Genomic DNA, 22570 nt, shown 5'->3' with positions numbered 1-22570 from the left:
GTTAAATTGAATATAAATATAGTCGGGGACCCATTTTCATGCGCCAAATGTTTATAAAGTACAGGCTGGCAAGTCTCTATATTTAGTGAATTATGAGTAAATAAAAATATAGGCAAATTTTCAGGGTCCATTGTAAGTAAGTCTAATAAATTATAAATGTCACATCCGTAATTGGTAAATAAGCTATTTAAGAAATAGCAAAAATATATTTCAGCACCCTCTCGTCCAGAGGAAACATGCATCTCCGGCAGGAAAAAATTTTATAAAAAAACAATTTACATTCGTTAATTATATTTATCCAATAGTATTGTGTTGCAGTGAAATTCTTTATACCAATATTCATCCAATGTTATTTATTCATCATAGGATTTAATATTAATCCGCTAAATATGCCAATTTTAATGTAATATTAAAGAATTGTCTAGGTATTGCCTCTAGACAAAAAACGAATCAAATTACTCTATTATTCGTATTAGATTTAAATAAAATCATTCGATTTAATTGCTCGAATATTCGAATTAAATTTTTCTAAAGTTTATAAAAAAAATATATTATATATTTTGTAAAAACAAATATGAATAGATCAAACCCAATTTTTAGAATTTCTTATAAAAATGTTAATCTAAGACTTTTCTACGTGTTATTTCTTCTAATTATAAAAAACCTAAATTCTTTTAATATAATCAAATTAAATTGCAAGAAATGTTCAAATTTTATTAAAATTTTCTAAAAATGCACAATATAATCTCATTTTAGACATTTAAATAATATTTAATTAATAAACTATATAATCAAATAATTTCTGATATAACTATCAAAAATTATGTAATGCAAGTTTTTTCCATATATGTAGTGAAGGTTTAATATAATATATTATAAAAAAAATTAATTAAATTACGCATATTTACATTTAACTTTGTCCCATTCTTTTTAATTATTCAAAAATATTAAAAAAAACATGCAGAGGAAAAAAAGTAAAGTAAAATAAAATATTCATCCATTAAGAAAGGAAATTAGATTATTTACTTTTTTACGTATGTATATAAACGAAAAAATGAAATATCTTAGAAAAATTTCAAATATTTATAAATAATACAATTAATTTCGAATAATATAAAACTTATTATTCGATGAATATTTTTTACATTATACTTATTCGAATAATTCGTTTTAGCCCTAATCCCTCATTGAAAAAAATATTAAGCCAAAATCTTCGAAAAATCGTTAAATAAAAAATATATTCATACAATAATATTTATCCATCACGTAATTTAATATTAATCAGCGGCACATACAGATTTTAATGTAATTTTGAGCTCAGCTGACTAGGGTTTAAATGAAAAAAAAAATATATTTTTACGGGTAATAGGAAATAAAATCCCCGGAAAAATACCCCCGGAAAATAAACCTCCAGAAAAAAAACCCCCGGATTTTTTTTTTATATTTATAGAATTTGTCACAAGAAGCAATTCTCAATTCCAAACACGTTAAATTGAGCCTCGATTTCCTCCAGAAACTTGGAATGTGAATCAGAGCACTCTATTCGACAAAGAACGCACAAATAATCAAGGCGAAGGTTGTAATCATCGTTTTTCTAATCTGATTGGGAATAAACACCCATCAATCTGGGTATTGATTTAAAAAAATGGAATGTGAGGTGGCTATTGATGAAACTAAACTTGAAAGATGGCGTGTAGATAGTTGGACACCGAAAAAAAATCGCAGTTATAATACCCAGATTCGGTTAAAGAAACTTTGCAAGGAATACCGTGATGGAATGCGAAGCCTTCCATATTTTATAAAAGCGATTTCCTTCAATATTTAATGTTAATCAATATAATTAATATTCTAAATTATTAAATCTGTATATACATAATCATGATTCATCAATAAAATAAATATATATTATTACAAAATTTTGACAAATTTAGTCTACTTAATTTCGTAATTAAGGATGGATATTATATTTATTACTATAGCAAATAATCTTTATGAAAATAAGAAATACATGGCTTATTTTACTGGGGTATTTTTTCCCAGTACCAATTTGAACTTCAGCATTTTATCTTGTTTAAGCATTATGGAAGGGTATATGAGTAATCTTTAAATAATGAATTAGGGCCTAAAGAAATTTAGCTTATTAATATATTATATTTTTATAATATTTTTTTCTAAAATACTAATTTATCTATACATTATAAATATGAGTATATCCATTATAATCCAAATGAAAATATACCTATTATTTATTAGGTCTTAAGTAAATTCTATGGGAAATAAAATCCAGGGGTTTATTTTTCGATTTTTTCCGGGATTCATTTTTACGATGGTGTATGTTGAGGTAATCATAAACTTCAACATGTTATTATTGCAAATAGTTATTAAATGAAACTTAATATAATAAATCAGTTGTTATTATATTATCTTTATCAGTACAACAAAAAGGATATAAAATTATAATATAAGTAAAAGTAGCTTTTCGAATATAAATTGGAAAATATTCTTATCCTTACTTTAATTTAAATTTAAAAACACGAATTGCTAATCATTATATAATAAATATTAAACTATAATATAAATTAACATCAACATTTATGTAATTATGTAAAAGAAGGGAAAATATATGTAAATAAATTAATTACATCAGGATAAGAGCTAAGATAAAATGTTTGGAATAAATATTGAAACTATGTTTTTTTCGTAAACAACATAAAATTAATATTTTTTATTAACAGACAAGGGCGGACTAATATTTTTGTCAGCCTATAGGAATTCGAAGATTTATTAGCTAAATGAATAAACCTAGTTTTAAACAGGAGATCTTGCTATTAAAAAAAAATCTATGGCGCATTATTTATCATGCATCTTTTATGAGATATCAATAATTTGCTTAGACAGCTGGGGAAAGGGGATGAGGGTGTGTAAGAATATCTTTATTAGGTTAAAACAATATTTAAGAATACTTGAAAATTTTATGGGGAAGGGGCACCCATAATGGCTACACCTATTACCATAATAAATAAACTTTTCAAAAAAATATTTTCTTTAATATAATTTATCAACAGTGGATGCCTGAATGTTTAAGAATATTAAAGTTTTATATGATTTAAATTCCAAAATATATATCTTACGATTTAAGGAATACTGGGATAAATTTTGCAAAAGATCAAGTACTATTTTTCTTTGACAATCTTCTTCAGTGAGTATGTAATGATTCGCCATTTTCCTTAGTAGTAACTCGTATAGATTGATAAGTTTACCAATAACACTAAGACTATCATTCTAAACAAATATATAAAATATTTATGGTTTTAATTTTTGAACTTGAATGGATTTAAAACATTCTGATCTAATATTAAATCGATTAAAAATTTACGTTATAAATTTAAATCATTTATATGAATTTGATATATTTATATGAATTTGATATATTTATTATGAATTATTAAGCCAACCAGGAGTTTTCACTAAGAGGAAAAGCGGTAGGGGGGGGACATAAAATCGTTTATATATATCTTTATGCCTTATCAATTAAAGAATGAGGTAGCAATATTGTGTATATGTTAACGTAAATGTATTTTCCAGCTGTAATTTATTTATTGAGCGCGATTTTTTAAATCTGAAAAAAACTCATATCCACCCTATATTTCAGGACATGACAAAGTTTTCTGTATTTGATACGGAATACATTTCGGTAAAATCAGAATCAGATTTTTCAAATTTGAAAAAAACAACAAACAAATGCTCTAAAGTTATATAAAAAAATTAACCCATTTCTATATAAAACACGTTGACGCTAAAACATAATAACAGGACATTTTTTTGTTCTGCTCCGTTCAGATTCTTTTAAGATTAAAATTTTTCATTTTTAGCTTTCATATTCAAAAGGTTAGGAAACGCTGTTTTATAAGAATCCGCAAAAATTCTGGAACATATTCTAGAGCACCTCCAAAATGTATTCCGATAATAAGATAATAATTTTTTCCCGCCTTTCCTTTAAAATATAACACTTTTTGCTTCAGGAGCATTTCGGGAAAGTGGAACCTAGAATGTCCTTGATTAAGCATATTCAAAATAATAAAATATTTCGATTCTTTTGTCCAATTAAATTTTTGTTAGATGGGGGGGGGGGGGTGTATTTGGAAGGGCTGGGCCACAAAAATTCATTCAGTAGTTACGTCCCTGGTTACCAAAGAATAAAAATAAAAAAAGCAATCAGTTAATTTGAAACAATAAATGATAAAAATTACTTGTTCGTAATTTCCTATAAGATCCGTAGTATCAGTGTTTGGGTGCATATAAAAATGACTCAATTTATTTCCAGATAAGGAGGCTAATATTCTGACTAAACTCGTTTTGCCAGATCCGGTGTTTCCTATCTATAGATTAATATTTTAAATAAAAATTTCAATATTTTAAATTGAAATTAATTTTGATTTTATAAATAAAAAATAAATCTAATATTCTATATTCTTAAGACTAAGATAAAATTATGATAATATCAAGTTATTAATAATTATAGTATGTTTCCGAAAATAAATAGGATATAAAAGACGGTTTATAGCCACGTCGCTTTCATTTATAGATATAAAAAAAATATCTTTTAAAATTAATAATAAATTTGTTTTTTTTGTTATCAACGTTCTTATAAAGTTAAACTAAAAAAATGGTGCCTTATTTTTTTGTAAATCGGACTCGTGTAAATTTACCAGAGTGTTAGAACTCTCAAGTGGTATGTAAATGATATGATAGTTTAAAAATTAAATATATTCCGCATCTCATATTAAAATTCAAACCAAAATAGGCATCCAATTCATCTGAAGCACTCTGGCTAAGAGTTCCAAGTTCTTCATTTGAGATTTTAGCAGGCATAAAGGTTTATTGTAATTATTACCGCACAAGAAATCCACCGATAATTTATTAGCTATTTTTAATAGGGATCTACCTATCTGCAAATTACTTGAGGCGGAAGTTGTTCTCGAAAAATGAAAAGGAGTTTGTATCATTTTATAGTGAGAAGATGGTAAGCCGCTATTTTTTTCATCAATTTTGCGGAGGGGGTTTTCGTGATTTGAAATTCGAAAAAATATGGTAGATATCGCGATCTTATGTTGAGGGTTCCTAAACCTGGCTATGTAAATCAAATCAAAGGAATCGTAAAGTAGGTCTTCTTGGTATTTCGAGTTCTTTCATTAGTTATTTAAATAATTAAATATTATTGTAAGAAATAGATTTACAAAAAGAATATTTATGACCGGAATGATATCTAGGTAAAAATTAACTATAATCTTAAAAAAATTAAATTTAAGTTTTTTGTATAAAAAATGCCAAATTTATAAACAATATTTCTACATGGCAATAAAATTGAAAATGGATCGTTAAAAATATACTGGTTTGATAATATAATATTAATGTTTTATTAAATTTTCAAACGATATGAAGAAAATTTTGAAGGTAATATTAAATTAGCACTAGCATACTTTCAAAGATAATTGGCACCATCGAGTCAAATCCCGTATATTAAATTCCCACATATTAGAGTATCTGGTTAGTTCTTTGCTTAATCTTTTAACCTTTTATATAAATGTTGTTATATGGAATGTTAATTTTTTCTATTTAATATTATTATACTTTTTAAAATTAAGAAATATAAAGTTGAAAAATTTTGAGTAATAAAATATTTCTATTTAAACCCTGCATGGGCAGGTCCAAGTTCGGCCAGATTCTTGGACTCGGTGGATAAAAAATGAGAGCTGAGCTGGATATTCAATAACAGGTCCAATGCAAGGCTTATACGATATTATAACAGTCATTAACTTATTAAAAATTACTTCAAAGTTTATAGCGACCATATCGGCTATTACATCTTCTGGTATATTTGGGTACGAGTGTTTTAATATAATGATATAATCCTGCGGATTCATGTCTCTGATGTATACCTTGGTTATATCAGAAAATGTTTATATATTGTTTTCGGGTTAATTTTAAATTAAAATAAAATTATATCGATTTCGATTAGGGTTTTAAAAACAATTAGATACAAATTTATGTCCGAAAATTAAAACTATTTCTAGTTTAATTTGTGGTTGATTTCGTTTAAATTATATGAACTCTAATAGCATAACACCTTAAATAGGTTAAAAAAATATTAATATTTTAATTACCCAAATTTTCCTGAAATAATAAAAAATAAAATAATGATAAATTATGTATAGTGTTATATATTTTTTAATTTACATGTATGAATCGATTAACAAAAGATTTGGGCAAAACTTTGCGACCTCCGCCTTGAAAATGTGGATTTTGACAAGCAAATATAACTGTTTTCCCTTCTTTTATGCTAAAACTCCTGCCCAATTCTGGAATTGTAACTATTCCTCTATGATCTAAGCAAGAATTTAGGGCTTCTAAGACGGATTGAGAGGCTAAATTTATCTAGTGTTAATAAATAAAGGTGGCAAAAATGATGCTATTTTATAGATTGAATATAAAATAAAGCATAGGTTATAAGGAGGAATTTAATTGTGCGTATAAAAAAAATAATAGTTAATAATTTTTTTATAATAAAAATAAAATAAAGCATAGGTTATAAGGAGGAATTTAATTGTGCGTATAAAAAAAATAATAGTTAATAATTTTTTTATAATAAAAATAAAATAAAGCATAGGTTATAAGGAGGAATTTAATTGTGCGTATAAAAAAAATAATAGTTAATAATTTTTTTATTATAAAAATAAAATAAGTGTTTAATTCAAATACATTAAAATCAAGAATTGAAGATGACAAATTAATTTATTAAAATATAGAGTTAATCAAGTTAATCAAAATTATTCTAAAATAACATAAATAACGCTAAAACGTAAATATAAAATCAAAATATAAAGTAAAAATTATAAAACTTTCTCTTTTCTTTTGATGAATTATTACATTTTAGATCTCACTATTTATACTACTAAAATTTACATACCATAATTGTCATTTAATTTGTTTACAATTTAAACCTTTCAATTACCTTTATAATTTAAATTTCAATTATTCTTACAAATTTTATATTCAAATTAAGTGTTATCTTTAAATTATAAATAATTTTTTTTCAATAAACGTATTTGACAATAAGTAATAGTATTTGAGTTTCATTATAAAAATGAAACCTCGTCTATAAGCAACCAATATCCATTCTTGAGTACTTTCAATACTGGTCCATCCTTCCACGCAAAAGATCCATCATTTGTGGGTAAATTAGCGCCAAATAAATCGCATACATCCTTATTAAAAAGTGAGAATAATCAATATTTACAAAAAAAAATATATACTGTATGTTCCGACAAATTTATCCTTACCAACTTATTGTTAGTAAAATTCGCGAGAGCTTGGATTAAGGTAGTTTTGCCCACACCAGGTGATCCTTGTGTTTATATTATATATATTATAATTACTATATGTCAACGGTACGGCTTTCGGACGTAGGCTATAACTAAATCGGATCATTTCAACCATGGTCCAACCAAGTTTTTCCGATCAGGTTCTAGCCGATACCTTTAATGTGACTTCCACCAGTAATAAATTTCTAATTAGTATTTTAATTTGCAAAATCTTAATTATTTGATTCCGCAATATTTGAGTAGGCATTTAGACCTCTTTCCCATTGATAGCTTTTTGGATGTGGTTATAGATAGTATAATTATTAAGTACAATTTACTTTAATAATAAATTACAATGCACGACGACACCTTTACTGTTTGCTAAATCCATAGAAAAACAGCTACATTATAATTATCTTTCTATTTTGATGGTATATTTTCACTTCGAGGTTCATCTTTATATAGCTAATGCTTTAAGTATATTTATTCGTCATAATAAATTTGCACTCGCCTAAAGAAAAGATGAATTGGCCTGTAGAGTATGGCCCTTTAGTCATGGGCATGTCTCAAATTTATAAAATTATTTCTCAAATAAAAAATATTTATTTCCAATGTGCTTAAGTTTGAAGGAAAAAAATCATGATTTTCCTACCAATCTTAGTATATTTTCTTTACCAAATGATGACACTAATTTAATATCTATGGAAATATATAATTAATTGGCACCTGTGACTAGGTTAATATTTTATAGGTAATATTACGGTCCGCCTTACCACGTCTTGCCGGACCTTAATCTCCCGCATTTAGGGGTAAAAAGTATACAAACATATTGCTCTTGTGAGTTGTAAAAAAATTAACGTATGGATATAAAATATATATAAACCTTCCAATAGCATCGGTTTAGACAGAGTCAATGCTCTCAAAATTTTAAACATATTTTCCCTAGCGGTTGGTGCGTGTAGAACAAAATTAGATGAGCTGTCCATAATATGATCAGGATCTGTATAATATGAATTAATTGTACATTGATTTTATCTATCGTTAAATTTCAAATTTAAAGGACTATTTTATAATTATAATAATAAATATAAATCAAAGCTTATAAAATATAATATTTTTTTAAATATCTAAACGTGTTGGTTAAAAATCTACTTCACCTTTGTTATATTTTATATATTTTAATATTCAACGTTATTTGAATAATATATTTGTCATAGAATAATATAACGGATTTATATTTAATATTATATAAAAGGTCAGTTAAATTGAATGCTTATAGAAGTTAAATTGAATAATTAAAGAATAATATATATATATATAAGAATTGGAAAAAAAACTATACCATATATTATATGAAGTTTCTTAAAGATCTTGTTAGCAAAAAAAACATTTTTTAAAGGTTGGGTGACAACCAAGAATAGGATACAGAGCCAATCTCAGCTCTAGTGTTGTTAAACGACTCATTTTGAGCCGATTTTTAGAAACGGCTAACTCAACATTTTAGTAAGAAATATATTGCCTGACCTAGAGACTTGGCTAATATGTGTCCAAACCTATGAACAAAATCTTCAGGCTTGATTATTTTTTTTCTGGATAAAATATTGAGTTAGCCGTTTTTAAAAATCGGCTTAAATCGAGCCGTTTAACAGCACTACTAAGCTCTATAATAATCAAGCGATATGTAAAAAAATAGTGTTGTTAAATTGAGATAAAATATTTTTTATTACTTGTTATATGATAAACGAATGGAGTAATTCCAAATACTTTGCTATTTTTGACTATTTCCATATGCGAAGATTGAAAAATGAGTTCATTCGCGTTATCAAACACACCTCTTTCTATGTGATTCAGTAATGATATTTCTTCGTAAATATGGAATATACTATTCAATAGTCGAGAATGACACATTTCTTGAATCGAGGTTATTTGATGAGAGGGTAAATTATTCAAGAAAGCTTTAATAAATATTAACAAATATTATAATGACAAATCTGACTAATAAATAAAAAATTGTTTTTTCTATCTCGGCTTTTTTAAAATATTCTTTGTTTAATAATAATAACAAAGAATAATACCCGCAATATCAATTTTTTCCCAAAGGGTCAAAGCGACGGAATGATAAAAACGCTTGATTTGTTCGACAATAAGATTACAATTTGTAAACGAATTTACAGCTAAATTTTCTAAATTAATGTCCATAATTGAGTTAGAAGGGCAAAAGTTATTAATATTTGCTTCGAACGTTGCAGAATTCATAAATTGAGTAAAACGTAGGACATCTCTAGTGTTCAAATTTATTCTGTTTTATTTTTCCCAAAAATTATTTGAAAAAAAATTTATAACCGTTTTAATAAGACAATTATTAGCGATTCTTTTTAAAAATTTAATAAACATATTTTTTTATAAAAATCAGAAAGGATATTTATGGGAATTTTTAAAATAATCATGCAATTTTCTTTTATCAGGCGTAATCATTTGAGTGGTATGTGATCAAAAACGCAAAATCCTAAAAAGTGGAAAAATTAAGACTATTTTTCATATTTTATAGAAAAACTCGAAGATAATATTGAGATGATATAGGAGAAAAAATCATAAAAAATGATGAACTTTTCAAATATTCTGAATGTGAAATTTTTATTGGGAATGTTTTAGTAAATATCTAAAAAATCTCCATATTTAAAGATTTTTAAAAAAAAACTCAATTGAGATATTTAACTATTACTTTATGTAATATCTATTAATATTACTTTATAGATTTTCTAAAATATAAGACTAGCTTTTTTTTAATTTCATGTTCTCGTACATAGTGTTGTTAAACGGCTAAGCCGAGTCGACTTAGCTGCGACTCGAGCCTAGTTTCTAGCCGATAAAACGACTTTGACTCGAGTCGACTCATGAAGTAGGCTCGTGTTAGTCGACTCGCTAGGTCTGCTCAATTTTTTTGTTTTTTTTATAAAATCTGGTAAATTGCTAAATTTTGGGTTACTGATTAATGTGAACAAATAATAAAAATATTCATGTCGTAACTAAAAATGACTCAGGACCCGAATTCGGCTTCAGGGATTATATACCTAATTTTATAACACAAAAATGTAAAAATATAATTTATATTGTAAAGATGTTAAATTAAAATTTTAGTGAAGATGTACCCTAGATAAGTGACAATGGTCATAATCGTTGTTTTTAAAGTTTTTTAAATAAAATTTTAGTGAAGATGTACCATAGATAAGTGACAATTGTCATAATCGTTGTTTTTAAAGTTTTCTAAATTTTTTTGACGTAAATGGGCTAAAATAAGTATTGCTAACATGTTTAAATGAAATTTCAGTGAAGATGCACCCTAGATAAGTGACAATTGTCATAATCGTTGTTTTTAAAGTTTTTTTGACGTAAATGGGCTAAAATAAGTATTGCTAACATGTTAAAATAAAATTTTAGTGACAATTGTCATAATCGTTGTTTTTGAAGTTTTTTAAATTTTTTTGAAGTAAATGGGCTAAAATAAGTATTGCTAACATGTTTAAATAAAACTTCAGTGAAGATGTACTCAAGATACAGAGTTTCCCATTCAAAAAAGGAAAAGTCCCAATGAAAAAAAGGAAAATTGTAATTTTTTTAAAATTTTTTGTCAATTTTTCTTAAACTTTTATTTATTTTTGTTATTCCTTTTTAATTTATTTCTAAATTTTTGCGATTTCTTTACGTTCTTTTTCTTACTGTATCTTTTCTCAATTTATTTCTAACTTTTTGCTATTTTCTTTACTTTTATTTTTCTTACTATATCTTCTCTCAATTTATTTTTCTTCTCATTTTGATAATTCTTTTGTATTTTTAAAATAATTTATAAATTTAGGTCCATTTTTTTAACAATTCTTTAGATTTTTTTTCATCATACATACAATATTCTTTTTATAATTTTTTCATTGTAATCTTTTACATACATTTCTAACCTTTTCAATCTCGTCATTTTTAATCTTTATTTTTTTGAGCATTTCTCAATTTTTTTCTTCATTTTGATAATTATTTTTGCTAGTTTAGTTCATTACAGAATCCTAGTATATATAATTGTTTATTAGAGACCATTTAGTTAAAACATTTACTTTATATCTGACTTTGATAAAACTAATTTATAAATTTTAAAAAAAAATAAATAAGGACGCATTTTTTTTACTATATATAATCTTTATTTATAAAATAACATACACTTATAATGATAATAATTTTCTAATGCGTTTTAAAAATAAGAATTTAAAAATAATTATATTTTATTAATTTAAATATCGTTTGGTATTACAGTTAAGGTAAACCAAACGAATAATTTATAATTTAGCAATTGTAATTATATTGTCTGCCAAAAGCATTAAATATAATTATTAAAAATTATTATCAAAAATGAGAAGAAAAAAATTGAGAAATGCTCAAAAAAATAAAGATTAAAAATGACAAGATTAAAAAGGTTAGAAATGTATGTAAAGGATTACAAAAAACATAAAAAGAATATTGTATGTATGATGAAAAAAAACGTAAAGAATTGTTAAAAAAATGGACCTAAATTTATAAATTATTTTAAAAATACAAAAGAATTATCAAAATGAGAAGAAAAATAAATTGAGAGAAGATATAGTAAGAAAAATAAAAGTAAAGAAAATAGCAAAAAGTTAGAAATAAATTGAGAAAAGATACAGTAAGAAAAAGAACGTAAAGAAATCGCAAAAATTTAGAAATAAATTAAAAAGGAATAACAAAAATAAATAAAAGTTTAAGAAAAATTGACAAAAAATTTTAAAAAAATTACAATTTTCCTTTTTTCATTGGGACTTTTCCTTTTTTGAATGGGAAACTCTGTTTAGAGTACATCACTGAAGTTTTATTTAAACATGTTAGCAATACTTATTTTGGGCCATTTACGTCAAAAAAATTTAAAAAACTTTAAAAACAACGATTATGACAATTGTCACTTATCTAGGATACATCTTCACTGAAATTTTAATTTAACATCTTTACAATATAAATTATATTTTTACATTTTTGTGTTATAAAAATTAGGTATATAATCCCTGAAGCCGAATTCGGGTCCTGAGCCATTTTTAGTTACGATATGAATATTCTTAATATAATTTTGTTCACATTAATCAGTAATCCAAAATTTAGCAATTTACCAGATTTTATAAAAAAAACAAAAAAATTAGGCAGACCCAGCGAGTCGCCTTATACGAGCCTACTTCATGCGCCGACTAAGTGAGTCGGCTCATGCGGCTCCTTGATCGGCTTGAGTCGGAGCCGTTTTTTACGACTACGACTCGAGTCGCAAGTCGTAAGAACTCGACTTTTTAACAACACTACTCGTACAACAACCCACTTGAATTGACTTTGGAAAATTGTGTAGAATCAATAGTTAAACTAAGAAAAATAAAGCGAAGAAAAGTAATAAGATTTGGATAAATGTTTAAAATATAAATTGCGGCGTTTAAACTGGTGAGAAGTGACGAAGGGTGATTTACTGGCCTATAAAGATAAACTATGGAAAAGGCAAATTTTATAAAATCTATATATTAAGATCAAAATATATTTACGAAGGCAATGTAGTGAGAGAAGAAAATTCGCCACTAAACCAACTAGCTTTATTTTTAGGAGACGAGTTATTAAAATTTTTGATCCAATCGTAATATTCGACGAACGCCTTTATGATGAGGGAATTTGTATTTTCGACCCGGGCCGATTTCAAATTATGGGTGATTATTCCTACCACGTCTTTGATATCGTCGTTAGAATCGCACCATATTTCTGTAAATCTGTTTCTAAGGGCGGGAGATAACTAATCGAATTTTTGATGAGAAAAAAATTTGAATTTGTAATTGAATTGATTTAAATCATAGTGCACCACCTAGCATAAAAACAAAGATCAAAGGATTTGTACGAGCTATGGACTTTAAATAAGCTTGTATAAAAAATAAAAAATATATTATTTTTATATACGATAAGAGAATTTTACTAGCTAGTATAAAAAATAATGATCAAAGGATTTACAAGCTCAGGATTTTAAATAATCACGTATAAACCTTATATTTTTTTATTATTAAAAAACTTGCGCCATTTGAGCACTATTCGCCTTATTTTTGAAACTTTAACTTTACAATCTCAAGGGGGCTTATTAAAAAAATTTTAATTCATTTTTTTAAATTTTCCAAATGACATTTTTTTGAGTTATAAAAAAATTTCAAAATTTTCAAGGGACTCTTCAAATTTTTCAGCGTGACGCAGGTACACCCTATTTAGTTTAAGTTTGTCTTTTAATAAATAACCATTAAGTTATTTATATATTTCTTCGGTACAAATAAAACAAATTATCGTACCTTTTACCTAAATCTAAATAGCCTGTTTCCTGGTAGTGTAGAGGAAGCTATATAGAAAACAAAAGAGAGTACTGCTTAAAAATGGTACGCAGCCTTAAATCTTAAAAAATGACAAAAAAATGCATACTTTTATAAATAAAAAAAAGGCTGTGAAAACATATAATCCAAATGTTTTTAAAAAACCTCCTTCTTCCCGTAATCACCACCGGGATTCATTGTCGCAAAAAGATGAAAATCATGATGAGCCTTTATTTCCATGCAACTATCGTATGTTTCATTTCCTTTTTCAATTAGAACTAACCTAATTTATTTATTTTTTGCAAATTAATTCATCGCAAAATATATCGTGAAGGGGGGAGAGGAGTTTTTTATTTTGACTAATGATAATTACCGAAAGGAGTCTAGCCTAACCATTCCCTATAAAAAATTTTTAGGGATCTGGCAACAGGTGCGATATAGGAGCTCTTAGAATAAAAATACCCGAAGATTATGCTAAGCAAAAATTATAGAAGATATATGTGAACAATAATATGGAACTTTTTGTCAGCCTCCAGTACACTATTGAGTCTCTCTAGCACGGAATTGTCAGCGAGCGATATTTCATCCAAAAGGAGTGAATTACCCTCTTTCATAGCTTTGACAAGAAGCCCATCCCTCCATTCAAACATCTTTTTACTTTTTGAATCTTTCGGGGGATCCGATTCAACGTGATATTCAAGTGTATTTACAAATTTAGCGTCCAAATCTATCTCCATATGCTCCTCTCCCTTGGGCTCACCGAGATTTTTCATATGTACAGTACCTTCTAGAATAATATCCATTTTTTGATTAGTTTGTTATAATCAAAATTACTTGGAGCCTTTAAGTCGTTGTTCACATAATCAGTACTCATCGCTTGTTGCTCATCGCTGTCGTGGCAAGGTCTTAAACTGCCAACAAAATCTGAAGCGTCAGATTGCTGATGACAATTTATGGTGTAGCAGGTTTGCTTGAAAAGGTCGGCAATTATTTGACAAATTGTTGTTTTACCGCAACTTAAAAAATATTTACATGTTATATTATGAACTGGAGGAGGGGTAAGTGGCCTTAAATGACCATTTTATGAAACAATTCAAATATATATGTTGTAGAGTTCAGAATAAATAGAGGTTATAGTTTTAATAGCTTAGGTCATAAATTTCCTAAAAGTTTAACTTGTCGAAGCTGTAGCAAAATCATTTATTACACTAAATTGCTTTCAACCTTTTCACATATTTAATCTAAATTTATTTAACTATAAAAGAATGGTAAAAAAAAAGGAATATCCCATAAAATAAATAAGTGCATCATACTACATTATACATAGTACATGAAAAATTAAAATAAAAACCCAGTCTGTCCAACCAATAAAACGGGTTCCTTAAAATAAGCCGAAAGATAGGTCAATATCAATATGCGTCTGGTGTTAAAGGTCCAATGAATGTGGTCGAACTCTCGAAAATTTTCGATTATCCTAGTTTTCAAAGTAGTAAACAGTTCCGTTTCTGAATTAAATAGGTAATTTTCCATATCAGAAATGTTGTAAACAGACGATTTATGTTCATTGAAAATGCGATTAAAAATGTCATTTATGATGCATAAATCTTCTTGAGTCCTGCAACGCGAGGCTAGAAGGGTATAGCCTATAAATATATTTACGATTAAATGTCATATTTATAAGAAAGAAAAAAATAATGGAAAATAAAACTTTTTCCAGACAATGTTTTAGTTGATGCAGCAAAAGGACCATTAATAAATAAAATCTATACCAAATTTTTTTTTTAAATAATTTAAACTCATTTAAACATTAGAAATCATAAAATATACTTTATGAATTTTTTTTCTCACTTTCACTAGAATATGAGACAACTTGTAATTTTAAATATTAAAGAGTATAATTGATTAAAATATTAAGATATTTTAGCCTTCAAACATAAAAACTTTAAAAAAAATACCGGTCAAAGCTAATAAATTGAGGTTCCATTCACGTCTTAACAAATTAGTTATCTCATCATCGCCGCCCACCAAAGTATCGTATCGATTAGCCCATTTAAATAGATCCCTTATAGTTATAAACCCTTCTTTACCGAAAAACACAGAATTTTTTGAGCGTTTGCATTGGAGATCCATCATGATGGCGACCATTTTATCACATGTTTTGGTCGACAGATGCCATGATTCACGCAAAATGACCTTAATATTTTTTTAACATTAAAAATGCATGTATCCTTCTTGCTTGAAAAGGAAGATAAATGGAAAAGTAAATGCTGATTCAAAAAATGTGTATAAATACTAAATAGTATAATCTGATGCGTGTGCTACAAACTTTGATTTCTTCATAAGGCAGTAGGGAAAAGTTGACCTGCAAGAAGCGATTTCTAAAAGCTCTGGAAAGTTGTTTTCTTCCGCTGTAGATCGCCGAAGCGGGATTTTGAGTGGCAAAAATCGTGAATCTTTCATGGGCTTTTATGGTTTCTTCGTTACAATTTTGATTTTCGGAGAACGCGGGGTTTATAAGTTCCCTGTTATCATCCAAAACCCGATTGAGGGCTTCTAAAACTTCGCTCGGAGCTAAGTTTAGTTCATCTAAAATGACCCAATGGCCCTTTTTCATGGCTGTAGTGAGGGGACCTTTTTTAAAAAAATTTGGGGATAAAACAAAAAATTTTAAAATTGTTTATTTTAAACGTTTAAAAATGAAGCTAAACCCTATGAATCCAAATCGTGTAAAATGAAAACTGTTGTTATATTATTTTCAAATAATATTTAAATGGTTATTTTGTATTGTTTATTTGGTTAATTGGATGATTGATTTTTTTTAATATATACAAGTTAATGTTACATTATTCACCAATTTGGTATTTTTTATTCGCTAATAATAATTATTTAATTCGTTATAAAAATATTATCGTTACGAGATGTTATGATTACCGCAAAACTGAGATTTACTATAATAAAATCACTACCAACCTATTTAATTCTATTCTATTTCATCGAACTCAAGGCACACCCACCCATTTCACTACAAAAACAAAATCAAATATCCTGAATATCTAATTCATTTTATTTTGTCAAAATAATAAACCTTCTTGAAAGTAAAATGAATCCATCTGGGGATCATATCTGTATCTGCCAACGTAATCGGCGATCTCTGTGCTGTCGTGATTGTTTATCCTAACGCAGATTATACCCAAATATTTAGCCAACCATGTAATCAAACTGGTCTTCCCAACAGATGTAGGTCCTTGTAATAAGATGGGGAAACGTCTGTCAAAAAAAATTAGTGTAAGAGATATGAAATTTTTAATATGCGAGAATGAGAATAACGAATGAAAAAAATCTCTGAAGTGAAAATTATGAAATTCGATTTTTTCGTCTGCCTAGGAAAATGGCTGATGTTGAATCGATTTAAATAATATTCCTCAACATCCAGAATATGAGTGAAATAAATGAAGTGAATAAAAAACATAATCTAAGATTCAATATCTCTTCATTTCTCAAGATTCAGGCTAATTTTTTATTTCATTTAATTTTTTTTTATTTATAGATTCTCTTATCAATCTTCATCTCGTATTACCACTTGCACATTAATGAAATTTTTTTCTCTACAAGATACTCAACTTATATATTAATTTTGAATCATACTCACAATTTTTGTCAGAACTTATATCACAAATTTTTATATATATATTATCTTTTCATAAACCAAATTAAGAAGAAAACCAAGTCTATTCAAGTATTTAAATATCCTTATCTTAACCTATTTCTAATCTCCAATCCCTATAAATAACTCTTTCTTTTTTTTCCTCTTAATAAATTCATATATCACTAAATTTTATTATCTCATTCTTTTCTTCCTATCTCTATTACCTATTAACCACTATTTTCAAAACCTTATCAATTCCTTTAATTTAATTTTTATTATTTTTATAATATAATAATTTATACCTTCTTATTTCCCATTTTTTTAGTCTTATTTTTTCACTATCTTACAACTAATTAGCCTTAATCTTAATAACATTACAGTCATCATGTTATTTATTAACCATAGACTAAATTGTCTGCTTGTTCCTTTTTCCTAACAATTATCAAATCGTCTGCTTTCTTTTTCTTTTACCTAACAATTACTAAATCTTAATTTTTCTTAATTTAATCTAAAAAAAAATTTCAAATTACCAATTTTTTCCTTTTAGTCTACACTTCTATTACCTATATCATTATTACTTATTACTTTCTTATATACATATCTTTAATAACACCTTTTTTTTATTACTAAATATAAATTTCTAATTCTTACCCTACAATTAAGATATATCTTTATCAATTTAGTGGATACCAGCTTTATCCACAAGAGATACCGTAAGCTCTTTTAAATTAAACGGGCCCTGACAGTAGGGCAAATTACTATCCATTTAGTAGACCCTTGCTTATCCGCGAGAGGTACCGTAAGCCCTCTTAAATTAAAGGGGCCCTGACAGTAGGGTAAATTAACTGCCAAACAGTGAATGCAAATTCCCTGCACTGGAGACGCCCTCTATAGGGTGGTGGAGTGCCCACTTAATTGTTGGATGTCTCCCCAGTGTATGATATGATATGAGAATAACGAATAATATATGTAAATTGTAAATGTTATTAAATTTAAAAGTCAAATTTTAATAAGGTAATAATAATCTTGATATATTGTATCAAATTTTACGAATATAAAAATTAAAAAATAAATTTTGTTTTTTAGGAATTGTTGGTTATCAGAAAATCCTCTACATTTTAATAATATTCTAAAAATGAAACCTATAATGCAGAGCTCTGACTATCGAACTCAAATAACATTGTACCGAGGGCGTAAAAATAAATTTTTTGTCGAAAACATTTTCCGCGTCCCCTTTCAGCAAATAATAATTGGCTATCGATAGATATCCATCGATTTTAGCTGTGCTTGGTTGATTTTTTGTATGGTCGATAAAAGGTGTATTTGACAAAGAGAAGGAATTTTTTTCCATTCTCTTGTAAAGTTTCTCGAAATCGTAGCCATTAAATAGGGTAGTTTTGAATAGCGATTTTAGGTTAGGAAGGTATTCTTTATCTAATTCGGAGGAGAATACCGTCATAAATGCCTATAAAATAATTTTACAAGAAAACAAGGATTATAGGCCATTCCGTGTAAAATCGATGGGTGTCATTTTGTATATAAACTAGCGTAACTTAAGCAGTGTTTAAATTTTCGCGTCATAATTCTTCTTTTTGGAAATATCAAGGGCCAAAGTATGAAAAAGGTCTAATTTTACGCTTATCGATTGTCTTTCAATTAAAAATTTACTAAAAACTAGAGAATTATAAATAATGATTCTAATATCAAAATAAAGTGTATAATAATTCAATTTGTTTAAAGGTATTTTTATGTGGCAGTCCATTTGACCTCATTCTAAGGTTTAAAATCTTGTAAAAAATTATGAATTTTTCTATTTTATAAAATTTTAAGCAAATATTACAAGACAATCTATATTTGTTTTGTATTAAAAACATTGGAATGCCAAGTTCTTCATGGGGAAAATCGATGAAAACAGTTAAAAGATAAGTTTTTTATTCAACCAGCATACGTAACTAATTGTTTGTTCTAATATTATTTAAAATGTATTTATGATATTTTTATAATAGTAACGAATTTACAACATGTATTTATGCAAAATTTTATATTTTTACAAAAAAAAATTAAAAATTCTGAGCTTAGATGATTTTAAAAATATTTATAACTATGTAATTCTGTGGTTTTAGTAAATCTTTACTTGAATGACAATAAGCGTAAAAATAGTTGTTTTTTATACTTTGACTCTGATAACTACAAAAATATGAGAGGCTATGTGATGCTAAATTTTAACACTTCTTGTACCTTAATTTGTATACAAAACTTTAACCCAAATTCCAAAGTACCAGTAAAAATCATGTTTTTTATATCTATATGACAAGGAATGACGAAAATATTATTAACCCTGTTAGTCGAATAAAAATAAGTTTAAATAAAAAAAATTAATATACCTCGTAGACTATATCATTTAAAGATTTGTTGTAAGGAGTCATGTAGAGATTTTTATTTTGCCAACACTGGGATACCAATTGGATGGTCCGGCACAATGATCTCAGGGTATACGCCGGAGGCAAGGATTGTGAGGCAATATTGATTAATTTGTGATTAATTTTGAAAAGTGATTTATCGGTTACCGATTTTCGAATGGCCAGGTAAAAATCGATCATGTTTTCGATCATGCGTTTGGTCAAGACTTTGCATAGAATAAAGTACGGGTGGAGTGAAAATCAGAAAAGGGATAGATATTGTATACAATTATTGCAATTTATTATTATTCAATAAAATCCGAATTAAATATCTTCGGAATTAGAAAAAAAAATTAACAGCTTTACTTTTATATTATAAAAAAGCTCGGCCGATTTATAAAAAAAATTTCAACACGTAAGACCGAAATATAAGAAAATAATTTATATGGATTTTTATATATATTAAATTGTTGGTTAAAATATTACGATTATTTTGCTTCTTTGCGTTTCCAGTTGCTCCTCTAGACAAATAGGAGTCAATGATAAGTCTGAGGTCAGCTCTATCTTCTAAATCCGCTATGTAAACCTTGAAAAATTTATAGTTTTTTTAAAAAAATAAATAATCAAGAGTAAGATATAATATTAGAGGATCAATAAATGCTCTAATGAGAAATATAGTGAACATACTTCTGTGAACCTATTCCTGAGTCTAGGATCTAAAGACCGCTTCTGACTCTCAATCTTGCTAGGAGGGTTCATACAAGCGAACAGCCTAAAATTTGGGTGAGCGTTCACGGAAAACTGGTCAACGTTTGCATCATAATCTGCCTGTGATTGATTTAGGTTCAATTGTTCGGAACAATTTGTATTATTATTATCTATGGTAAAAATTTTGTTCTCTTCCAAAATACTAAATAAAGAATGGAGGGTTTCATCAGATGCCAAATTAATTTCGTCTAGCAAAACCCAATGACCTCGTTTGAAAGCTCGCAAAAGAATTCCCTTTTTTTAAAAAATAATTGATTTTAATATAAAAATAAATATTATTTTTTTTGTGTTGCTAGGCTCGATTTAACCAATTTAAAATTAAAAATTAAACCAAAATAATATTACGCATGCCTCTAGTGTTATCCAAATATTTCTGCCATCTATGAACAAAATCTCCGCACTTGCGAAATATCTTTTGGCCAAAATATTGGGGTTCGTTTTTTAAAAATTGAGCTATTTAACAACATTATATTTTTTCATAACATATCGTCACGGTAAATCATGATCGTCGACATTTTATCTAAATCAATACATTAATCCTCAAAAAAAATATTAAATGAATACCATGGAAATAACATAAAATGTCAAGGGTAAAAATGTATGATTTTTAAGATCCGAACTAGACCGAACATAAAAAATAAATTACAATCACCGTTTGGGTTTAAAAAAAATTTTTTTTTAACAAAACTCTGGCTAGCACATAAATTTAAACTATATCAATTAACTAAGCTGGAAAATCATCTAATGGATCCAGTGGCGTAGCCAGGATTTTTTCATAAAAAGAGGGGGGAGGGGATAATTTTAAAAAAAATTCATTTTTTTTTGTAGGGGGGGGGGGGCTCCATTTTTTATGAACACTCAATACATATCTTAGGCTATGTTAAAATTATTTCATATATTTGCATATAACAAAATTTTAGAGAATATTTCATTATAGATTTCACTTATTATATAAAAATACTTAAGCATAAATAACATTCCTTTATTTATTATTAAAATAAATTTCAAAATGTAGATATTTTATATAGAGAACATAGATGGCTGTGCTGTAAAGCTTTATCTTTGACTGCACACCTTTAACATGACCACTCATCGAGGGAGCTTCATCATATCCTTGGCCTCTCATAGAGTTTAAATTTGATGATATAATTTCTTTCGTTATCGTCTCCGATTTAGTATCATGCAATAAAATAAATTGAACAAACAGTGCCTTCATTTTAAAATCTCCTGACTCCAGATCAATAAATCTAATGGCTAAATATAGTTGTTCTATATTGGCCTCAGAAGTCTCATCAGATACAACACTAAAAAAAAGGTGCTGTTCACCTTTCTTGAAATTTCACCTAAAATGAATTTAATGCATATTGAAATTATCTCATTTTGTATTGAAGGACTTAGATAAGTCGGATTTTTGGGAGAGTTACTAAAAAGATATCTATATGTTTATACATTATCACATAAGAGTTTTAACAACTCTTTAAAATTTCTTTCATTGTTGTTGGAACAGTTGCTGTTAAGGGGCCAGAAGATTATATGCCCTTAGTGCTAGATCCTGCCTTCCTAGCCAAATAATAGCGTCAGTAATTATCATTATTTAACTTGTTTCAATTTTTGTTCGTCTAAAACTTTGGATATTGATATTTTTACTATTTGATATTGCTTTTAAATTGTCGAATATTTCACATGAATTTACATATTTGTTTTGTTGATGAAAATTAACATTTTCTAAGGCATCCAGCTTGTAAACCCGGTACTTACCAATGTTTTAGGCTTTTGCAACCCTTTCCCAGCATATCTTGGCGAGATAATTACGCCCATCTTACAGCCCCTTGCTTTATGGCTGAGTATGATAACCATTATATTTTTTAGCCATGATAATTGGAATGTTAAATTTCTCATATTTAATGACACTGGAAATTTATAACCATTCCCAGGCTCCCAAATATTTTCAATGCACATTAATTTTTCATTATAAAAATAGTTGTTAATAAATTTCAATAACACTCTCTATAGGGCGGTGGAGTG

At 27.0% G+C, this 22570-nt stretch overlaps 1 protein-coding gene across 1 annotated transcript in view; it reads right to left on the bottom strand.

The window, feature by feature from the left end:
- The window catches only part of LOC135924127 (midasin-like), a 91071-nt gene that overhangs the window by 44928 nt on the left and 23573 nt on the right, over positions 1-22570 (bottom strand). Inside the window, exons 9-31 of the mRNA XM_065459175.1 lie at positions 20465-20779; positions 20264-20363; positions 19763-20004; positions 18521-18843; positions 16818-16999; positions 16059-16363; positions 15688-15925; positions 15084-15375; positions 14567-14748; positions 14252-14519; positions 13898-14015; positions 12935-13176; positions 9437-9660; positions 9089-9316; positions 8245-8361; positions 7314-7405; positions 7152-7265; positions 6238-6435; positions 5832-5939; positions 5481-5573; positions 4797-5186; positions 4251-4379; positions 3132-3282 (exon numbers count right to left, since the gene is read on the bottom strand). Of these exons, the coding sequence (XP_065315247.1) occupies positions 3132-3282; positions 4251-4379; positions 4797-5186; positions 5481-5573; positions 5832-5939; positions 6238-6435; positions 7152-7265; positions 7314-7405; positions 8245-8361; positions 9089-9316; positions 9437-9660; positions 12935-13176; positions 13898-14015; positions 14252-14519; positions 14567-14748; positions 15084-15375; positions 15688-15925; positions 16059-16363; positions 16818-16999; positions 18521-18843; positions 19763-20004; positions 20264-20363; positions 20465-20779 (4651 nt within the window). The remainder of the gene's footprint in view (positions 1-3131; positions 3283-4250; positions 4380-4796; positions 5187-5480; positions 5574-5831; positions 5940-6237; positions 6436-7151; positions 7266-7313; positions 7406-8244; positions 8362-9088; positions 9317-9436; positions 9661-12934; positions 13177-13897; positions 14016-14251; positions 14520-14566; positions 14749-15083; positions 15376-15687; positions 15926-16058; positions 16364-16817; positions 17000-18520; positions 18844-19762; positions 20005-20263; positions 20364-20464; positions 20780-22570) is intronic.

Source organism: Gordionus sp. m RMFG-2023, chromosome 2 (genome assembly GCF_954871325.1).
Source record: "Gordionus sp. m RMFG-2023 chromosome 2, tfGorSpeb1-WG-v2, whole genome shotgun sequence".
Taxonomy (NCBI): domain Eukaryota; kingdom Metazoa; phylum Nematomorpha; class Gordioida; order Chordodea; family Parachordodidae; genus Gordionus; species Gordionus sp. m RMFG-2023.
The sequence above is the reverse complement of the archived record's forward strand: the minus strand, read 5'-3'. Positions and strand labels throughout refer to the sequence as shown.